General features: G+C 40.9%; 1 protein-coding gene across 1 annotated transcript; it reads right to left on the bottom strand.

Annotated features, from left to right (window-relative positions):
• Positions 1-971: 971 nt before the first annotated feature.
• On the bottom strand, positions 972-3,221 carry LOC122320091. The gene is made up of 3 exons (XM_043208166.1): positions 2,521-3,221; positions 2,153-2,335; positions 972-1,755 (listed from the first exon to the last, which is right to left on the bottom strand). Exons 1-3 carry the CDS (start codon positions 3,219-3,221, stop codon positions 972-974), a joined length of 1,668 nt encoding a protein of 555 aa, XP_043064101.1.
• Positions 3,222-9,755: the final 6,534 nt, after the last annotated feature.

Here is a 9,755-nt window from a genome sequence, read left to right as displayed (position 1 = left end):
AAACGACCGTCAAACAAGCAAAACGGACATTCAAACGCGCACTCTATATGTTCGAGCTCTATCGAACATCCAAACGAATTTCTTTGGACATCCGGTCGCCTGCGTCTGAAATAATTTTAAGTTCGGTTCCCTAGTCTTTAAGTTACATTACGTCAAGTTTTAAATTAAAAAGTCGGTTTAATTGTGCCCATTGAATTAGGTTCCGCAGTGTGTGGGCTTTTTCCTACTTCCTCTTTTTTTTTGACAAAATATATATGGGGTGATATTCTCTTCCTTTTTGTCTCTTTCTACCTTTCCCTTTTCCTTCTTTAATAATTATTGTTGCAATTCGCACTCACCCGCACTTTTTGGCGTTCCATCGAAGAAAGCGCTTTCCCGAGGATTGTGGTGGCCTGGATATCTAGTGTAAGGGGGCAGAAAGAAATATATACGGAATCGAACTGAAAACTACCCGATCACACTGCACAAAATTTCATCACATCCCTTTTTTTTTACCGATGCGCAAACAAAATTTTCTTCTCTTTGAAAATAACACATAAAAAAACACTAATTCACTATTTATAAGCTGTAAAGAGGGCTCAGAGCTCCTTTCACAAAAAAAAATTCTGTTCGCCACACTTAGATTCACGGATTATGATCACGATCTTGTCTAGAGAAGATATGTACTGGTACCTTCGAACAACTTGGCTGAACTGTGCCGACCGACGCCATCCTTTTGGCGCCTACCCCCAGATACTCTCCCGAGATGGGATAATGACCCAGAACTTGATGACGTTTGGCCCTGTTGCTCTCATTGCCCTTTTCCTTATTGCCATTCCACAGTTCCTCCACCCTTAATGTTAGAGGTTGGTGGCGTCGCTATACGATATAAGCGTTGGCAGATACAAGCGTTACAAAGCCCCCCGCCAAGGATCTGACTTGGGGTTCGACACCCGAAGACGGATCACCCACAAAGCTGGTAGCTGCTCTCTTTATTGCTTCATATCTTTGGCATGGAATCGCCCAAGAATGCGGCCCTGCAAGTCCTTCAATTCGTAGCAGGAATTACCCAATTTTTTTCGGACTCTGGCTTTCAAATACGCTGGACCCAGTTTGCTACTATACCCAGATGCTAAATTTCTCTGCCGGAAATTCTTGAAGAAAACTTCCTGCCCTTCCTGATAGGCTACCTCTCTGGATCGCAGATTATATTGTCGCTCATTTTTTTCCTTTTGCCTTTTTAAGACATCGCAAGCAGACTTCCGGATCAATTCTAACGAATCTTCCCGAGAGAAAACTGCTGATCTGTCCTCCAGGAGTCCCAAGGTCCTCAGCAACTTGTATAATGCTCCAGACGATACGAAATTCTGCCCGAACGTCATATAATATGGACTGGTACCTGTTGCAGAATGAACTGCTGTTTGGAGAGCGCAGCAAATGCTACTGAGATGCTCGTCCCAATCCTTCTGATCTGCCCTGACATAGGAACGTATCGCTGCTATAACCGAACGGTTAACTCTTTCCGAAGCATTTGCCTGGGGCGAATAGGCGGCAGTCAAAGTGTGGGAAATTGAATGTTCCCTTAACAATTTCTGAAAAGCTTCAGCCATGAACTGCGAGCCATTGTCAGAAACAAGGATCTCTGGCACGCCAAAGGTGTGGAACAAATCCTGTTGCAGATACTTGATAACAACATCCGCCGTAAGTTTCTTCACAGCTTTAAGGAACACAAACTTGGAATAATGATCCAGAACTATAAAGATACCTATACTACCGCTGCGAGAACGAGGATATGGGCCAAGAAAATCGATATAGAGTCGTTGGAAAAATCGTTCCGATTCTGGTGCCACGCCCATGGGAGGCCGCTGTGTCCTATTTGGCGGTTTGGTAGACTTGCAGACCTCGCATGACTGTATGTAAGACTTTACATCGTTTACTAACCCTGGCCAGTAATAATATCTTCGAATCCTTTCCAACGTTTTATGAATCCCCCATGGGAAGCAAGGGGATCATCATGATTTTTCTTCATGACTTCTCCGACTAGTCCACTTGGAACCCATAGTTTCCATATGAACGTGTCATGCAGTTGGTCTCCCGTAGCGTGATCGGATCGACGATAAACCAAATTATGTACTACCTTCAAATCAGGCAACTTGTCAGTAATAGCCTTTACCCGCTCAGCCAGTTCCACATATTTTTCTGACTTGAATTCCTGGGAATTAATAAACCCTGCATCGCATCTATAGCGGCTGTCTCTTCTTCATTTACTCTGGATAGGGCATCCGATACGACATTCATCTTCCCACTTCTATGCTCGATCTTGAAATTGAATCCTTGAGTTTCAAAGCCCAGCGAGCTAGGCGAGAATGGAGATCAGTTTGGGACATTAACCACTTAAGGGAGGCATGATCGGTAATTACAGTGAATTCAAGTCCTTCCACATAAGGACGAAACCGCTTGATACAAATTATAGCCGCCAGACATTCCTGTTCTGTCACTGAATAGTTCCTTTGTGCTTTATTTAATTTTTTGGACACAAACGCCAACTTCTGCACCAGTACCCCTCCAACTCCTGACTTGCTTGCATCGCATTGGACATAGAAAGGCCTTGTAAAATCAGGGCTTCGCAGGACTGGGGCAGAACATAGCATTTCCTTCAACGAAACAAACACCTTCTCGCCTTCTGGAGTCATTTGAAATTTTTTTCCTGGCTTCAACAGATCCGTAAGCGGAGCGGCCACCGAGGCAAAATTGCTGATAAATTTACGATACCATCCCACCATGCCCAGGAAACTTCGAAGAGATCTTAAACTTTTGGGTAGTGGAAAGTCTGCCATGGCCGAAATTTTCTCCGGATCAGTACGGATAATACCTTCACCTACGATATGTCCTAAATACTTTACTGATCGCATGCAGAATTTTCTTTTTTCTACATTGAGTGTTAATCCTGCTGCTTTTATTTGATCAGCCACTGCGTCTAATACCTTCATATGAGTTTCGAAAGTATCTGAGACCACCAAAAGATCATCTAAATAGACGAAAACTTCGTTTCTAAGTTCGGGCGGGATTACCTTATCCATCAACCGGGTCATTGTTTGGGATGCGTTAGTTAGTCCGAATGGCATCACCTTATATTGGTACAATGGCTTTCCCGGAATTGTAAAGGCAGTTTTATCTCGAGAATTTATATCTAAAGGAATCTGCCAATATGCATCTTTCAGATCCAAACTTGAGATGTACATGGTTTGGGGAAGTCGAGACAGAATGCCATCAATTTGTGGCAAGGTGTTGCGTGAAAACAACTGGTTAAAAATGGGTCATCCAACGAAGAGAAAAAAGCCTTCCAAAATAAACTTCCGCACACAATAAATCGACTTGCTTGTTCGTTCGTTCCAATTCAAAGAGATCTCTTTTATTAGCAGAGCTGCCAGACATTTGTTGTGGCCACACTCCACTTTTTTGGTAATTTTTAGGGTATTATAATTTAACATTTCCCGCTAAACTTAACATCGGCCGCGTTGAGCGACTGAAGGTCTTCAATTCAAACAATACAATTCAATATGCAATATTAATACAATTCAATGCTTAATACAATTCAATGCTTAATACAATTCAATACTTAATACAATTCAATACTCAATGCAATTCAATAAAGCAAACATGCTATTCTAATGGTAGAGGTGCTAGCTTGTGGATAGCCCGTTTGTATACACCACTCCTTATGCGGACAACTGCAACTCGACCTCTACCATCGCCGCCGACCACTGTCTCTGCAATTCGCCCTATCAGCCACTGCTGAGGGGGCACGTTGTCCTCGTGAACCAGAACTATTTGGCCGATCGCTAAGTTCCTTTCCTCCTTTGTCCATTTTCCTTTTTCTGCAGACTTAGGACGTAATCCTTTGACCACTCGGCCCAAAAGCGCTGCTTGATTGCGCAAATTCGATGTCATCGTTGCAAGTAGGCCAGACTCCCGTCTCCTGTTTGCGTCTCCACCTCGTCTTGTCGCAGCACTGCGCTCCCTATCGCCTTGATAAACAGCGACTTCGCTGACTTCACCGCAGCTTCCCACAGGCCGCCGAAATGGGGAGCACGCGGTGGAATGAAAGCAAAGGCAATTCACTTGGCTGCCGCATCCTTGGCTATTGAATCCCTCGCAGCCACGAACTCCTCCTTGAACTCTGCCAGCATGCGAGCAGCCCCGACAAAATTGGTAGCATTGTCGCAATAGATGGTCTTGACAAGACCACGACGACCTACAAATCTAGAAAGACACATCAGAAATGATTTAGAAGTTAGGTCAGTAACGAGTGAACTGCTTTCGTTGTGAAACAAATAAACACTGCGATATACATTTTCACAGGAGATTTCCCTCTTATCCCCAAAGTTACTGAAATTGGACCAAAGAAATCTACTCCGCTGATCTCAAATGGATCATTTGCAGTCAGTCTTTCAGCGGGTAAATTACCCATTATCTGGGAAGCCAAAACGGGCTTGTATTTGAAACAATGAACACATTTTCGGAAAACAGCTCCACACTCTCTTCTAGCATTTATAAGCCAGACTTGTTGCCGAAGTAAACTAACCAGAACTAGAGCTCCAGCATGACAGTTAGTTAAGTGCAGGTGTTTTATGTATCGCAGAATGAATGTGCAGTCTTTTGGTATGAGTAAGGGAAATTTAGCATGGTGTGGCAACGGTGCATTGAATAATCGCCCTCCTACTCTCAATACCCAATACTTTCGACCCTCCAATTCATGTTGATATAGAAATGGGTTCAACTTTTGAAGAGATGGTTGCAGTAGAAGCGATTTCTGAGTTTTCTCGATTTCCTCTCCGTACATAATGTGCTGCAGGAGGTGTATAATCGCGATAAATGCTGAGTTCAGTTCTTCAGGTGATATCTGAATTGATTCATAAACCACCTTTCGCTCATTTATGTATCGAAGCATATATGCTACAATGCGCAAGATTTTCATATATGATGACGTGTTTTCTATCAATTCAACGATTGGATGAGGTCCCACATCGGCCGCGATTAAGTCTGTGGCAGACTTGCGCTTCTCCAATGCTTGTTGCTCCTCAGAAAGTTCAAAATGAGGGTTAATTGGCCAAGAACTTTGATCGCGCTGCAGGAACGAAGGACCTGTAAACCAAAAGGATGATTTCAGCTCTACAGCTGAGCATCCTCGCGATACCAAATCAGCAGGGCTATCACTTGTTGGGACATGGCGCCAAGAACCTTCTGCTGTCAATTCTTGTACCTCAGCGACCCGATTGGCGACAAAGGTATTCAAAGTAGACGGATGTGTTTTGAGCCAATGCACAGTGGTTGCGTCCATAGGCCAAAAATCAAAAAATCAATTTAAAAATATTAAGTCAAAATTTAAACAAATCAGCTCTAAATTGTCCAAACTTTGCATTGGCAAACCGGTTTTTTCCCGGAATTCTAACGGGACCATCTAAAAATAGAATAGAACCCGTTAATACGTGTTCAAGTTAACAGCACAGCGACGTTAAAGTGGTTTTGGGTCACATCAAACCTAAACTTTAAAGTGGTCAAACGTACGCAAATTATCTCCGAATTGAATTATTTAAAATGGATTTTAAAGTTCAAGGTATTTACTTTAATAAGTTCTTTTACTGAAATTAATTTGAACTTTTTATTATTTGTTAGTGTTTATTTTTAATTAATACTAATTTTCAGGGTATTGTGATCGTCATTTTGACTGTTTAAGTAGAGTTTTAGATATGTTGCCCCCCGATCCCCCCCTTTATAAGTGTTATCAGGGTGTTTGTCAATGTTTTAAGGTAATAAAAATATTAAGGGTAGCTGCTGATATTTGCTGTTTTGTATATAATAATTAAAAATCTGAAGCTCTCTTACCGTTTTCAAGGGCAACTTTTCGACGCAGACTGCTGTTCTTCGTTTGTTTTTATTTTATATTACTTTTATATTACTTTAAATTTATGTTAGTCATCATTTTTTGTTATCTTTTGTTAATTAAAAAAAAAAATTATTTGTTAATAAATATAATTTTTGTCAGTAACACTTTAAAAAAAGTGTAGTGTGCATTTGGGAGTCAAATTTCCTATCGTTCCTATGGAAGCTATAGGATATAGTGGTACGATCCGGTCAATTTTTGTATAATGTATTTATAATATTTTTAAAGATTTTTTGTGAAAGTTTCATAGCGAAAGCACATCTAGAAGTATTTATGGCCGCGGTTCCATACAAGCCCGACCACTGTGCAATGCAAGACAACCTCTGAATCGGACCAGAATAGGATTTGTTCGACTTGAAATTCTAGCAAGGGCTTGAGCTTGGCCCATAAATTTGCTAGTAATTGTGCTGCACACAACTCTAACCGCGGGACTGATTTAGTTTTCAGTGGTGCCACTTTCGATTTGGCTGTAAGGAGCCGAACAATTTTATGCTCTCCCACATCTATCCGTAAATAAAGACAACAGCCATAAGCCCTGGTTGAGGCGTCTGCAAAACCATGGATTTGACACTTGACCTGTGCCTCATACCCTATGTGGCGAGGTATGATTATTGAGTCTAAGCCCTCAAAATCTGCCATAAGGCTGGCTGCAATGCCTTGCAAGTTAGGTGGCAGCAAGTCATCCCAATCTAAACGTTGTAACCAAATTTCCTGAATAAATATCTTTGCTCTCACGATAATCGGACACAGAAGTCCAAGAGGATCATACAATCGAGAAACAAAGGCTAAAATCGTCCTCTTAGTAAATGGTTCTTCTGCATGTAAACCTTCAGCAGAGTATTTAAATTCATCTTTTAATGGATCTCAAATAAGACCTAGTGTCTTAGTCTCATCCTGCTTTCCTACTGCCACAGCTGAATCAAGTGAACTGACATCCTTACAATTCGAGTACCATTTAGTCAGTTCGAATCCATGCTCGCTGAGAACTGACACCAATTCAGAGTGCAATGTCTGTAATTCTTGACTTGTCTCAACACTTGATAATAAATCATCAACGTATAATTCATTGGCTAAAGCTCTAGGGCAACTGGATGGGAAAACTTGTGCTTTTCGCTCAAATACTTCAAACACCGGACAGCTAGAAATGGCGCTGAAGCCGTTCCATAGGTCACTGTTCTGAGTTTGAATATTTGTAGTGGATCTGATGGACGTTCTCTCCAGACAATCAGTTGAAAGTTGTGCTGGGTCTCGTCAATAAGAACTTGATGGTAAATTTTTGCTATATCAGCAGTTACAGCATATCGACGGAATCTAAAACGCAACAATGTTGAATATAATGTTGGTTGAATGGTTGGACCTACCATGAGTAAGTCATTTAAGGAAATTTGAGACGAAGTTTTACTCGAAGCATCGAAAACTACTCTAAGTTTTGTCGATTTGCTTTGAGGTCTCAACACCCATTGGTATGGAATGAAGTAATGCGGTTCTTGAGGGATTTTATTATCTGTGGAACTCATGTGTCCAAGATCAAGATACTCCTTCATAAATGCTATGTACATTGCTTGATTTTCAGGTTGTTTAGCCATTCTTCTCTCTAAAGAAAGAAATCTGCGTTTGGCAGTGTCGAATGACAAGCCAAGGCGATTCGGGCTGGTTTTAAATGGCAATGATACACAAAGCCGACCATCAGACACTCGAGTAATGGTTTCCACAAACGAATTTTCACAAAGCTGCTGTTCTGGGGTGTAAAAACGAGGATTTGATGAGTTTGGAAGATCTTCCAACTCCCAGAACTTTCGAACGAAGGCATCTTAAGCCTGTGGGTCGCTAATAGTACTTATTAATGAAGTATTTGTTGGCATAATTTGGTGGTTTGATTTGCACCGGCCAGCAAAGATCCAACCCAACTCTGTTGCTCTCAACGGTGGCAGCCCTCGGCCACAATCTATTCTTCCATCTCTGAGCAGCTCAAAGAATGACTCAGCACCTAAGAGAATATCGATACGTTGAGGTTTATAAAAAAGAGGATCAGCTAAGTCCACATTCTTTGGATACTTTATGTTTTCTATTGGCCGATCTGGCTGAAACGAAGATATAGAAGACATAATGCCGAATTCGGTGAGAATCTCCTGATCGTTAAAACGAGAAGCAAACGATGTCTGTACCACATGTTTTATTTTTGATGTCAAGCTATCAAAACCGAGCAGATTGACCTCTTGCCTCTTTCTTTTAAGTTTAAGCATCTTGGCTAACTCTTCGGTCATAAGGTTAACCTGAGAACCTCCATCTAATAATGCTCTTGCCAGCTGATAGGTTCCGGCTTGGTCTTTAATTTTCACAACAGCAGTTGCTAAAACTACTCTATCTGTATCGGAACTTGCATGATAAGACGACGCTGTTGTTGACGGACTTACACGATTTTTTGATTGAGTTAGCTGAGAAGCATCCTGTGTTCCTTGATCAACAACGATATGCGATGCTGCAGACGGTTGAGAGACAAAGGTCGTTTGAGGATTGGTATACCTATGCAATAAGGTGTGGTGTGGCTTTGAGCACACTCTACAGGGTCCAGACTTACAAGATGTGACTGAGCGACCCTTGCGTAAGCAATTTATACAAAGTGGATGACTTTTAGCGAATGAGAATCTCTTATTGCATGGACTAGCAGCAAACGCTGAACACGATTGAATGTAATGTTGATCAGATTTACAAAACACGCATTTTTGTTGATCTACTTGAACTGCTGTCAAAGAAGTTTTACTGCTCTTTTTGAAAGACTTATTTGATTTTGCATGACTGGAGGAGGCATCTTCAGCTGACAAATGCTGAAATCTTCTATTAAGAGCAGATTCACAATCCTCCCAAGAGGGGATCTTGGTATAGTCTAAACTCTCTTCCCATTTAGTTTTAGTAGATTGATCAACTTTACTCATAGTAATGTGAATGAGCATGGCCTCGCAAATTTGTTTCGAGTCTGCTAAAGATGATAAGGACCCATAAATAGCTCGAACATTATCGATCACTGCCCTTAAGGCCGTAGAATTGGCGCTCTGCATTTTGGGAATATCAATTAATTTCGAAATATTGTCGAATGCAATTAAACAATTATTATTGTAAACCTTTTTAACTGTTGCTAGTGCCTTTGGGTAATTAGCAGAGGTAATTTGATATGACTTTACTGTGCCTAAGGCCTCTCCTTCAAGACAAGAAAGCAAGTGGTTGAACTTTTCAATATTAGACAAATTACAATCACTATCCACCAAGTTTTCAAATAACCCAATAAAATTCTTATACTCAGCATAATCACCACTGAACTTAGGCAGTTTCATTGCTGGTAGTTGCTTTGACTGCTTAGTATTACTAATCATAGTTGAACTAACACTATCTTTAGGGAAGCCCGGTCGATCATTTTTACTTAACAATAGAGATTTGGTTACTACGAACAAAGTTTCAAGATCAGCTCTACTATCTGTATTGGGGTTAATTTTCTCCAAATCTAATTGAATCTGAAATGCCCTATCCATATATGGATTTAAGATTTCTAGTTGGCATTCCACGTGCATAGGGTCCATATTCTCAGTCTCAGCGACGCTTTTCCGAATACGTTCTATATCCCTCATAACATTTTTGTGGAGTTGATATACACAATCAAATTGATCCAAATCGGAGTCATCAAAAGACTTGTTTACTTTGCGTTTACCAGGCATGATTATAAAGTTCAATAAAAACCAATTAAAATACCAAACTGTAAATTAATATTCCCAAAATGCTATATTTCGTGTTTAATATGCGCAGACAGCTACCAATTGTGCCTGCCCAAATACCGAAATGA

The sequence above is a fragment of the Drosophila ficusphila genome, unplaced genomic scaffold (assembly GCF_018152265.1).
Source record: "Drosophila ficusphila isolate 14025-0441.05 unplaced genomic scaffold, ASM1815226v1 contig_414, whole genome shotgun sequence".
NCBI lineage: Eukaryota > Metazoa > Arthropoda > Insecta > Diptera > Drosophilidae > Drosophila > Drosophila ficusphila.
Note: the sequence above shows the minus strand (reverse complement) of the source record. Positions and strands in the feature narration are given on the sequence as shown.

Excerpts from the sequence above, each read along its gene's own strand:
- LOC122320091 (XM_043208166.1), bottom strand. The coding sequence starts at position 3,221 with ATGTACATCTCAAGTTTGGATCTGAAAGATGCATATTGGCAGATTCCT. Across the intron at positions 2,336-2,520 it reads GTACTGGTGCAGAAGTTGGC|CTCGCTGGGCTTTGAAACTC; the intron begins GTTTGTGTCCAA and ends ATTCTCGCCTAG. Across the intron at positions 1,756-2,152 it reads ATGTGGAACTGGCTGAGCGG|CGGTAGTATAGGTATCTTTA; the intron begins GTAAAGGCTATT and ends TCGTTCTCGCAG.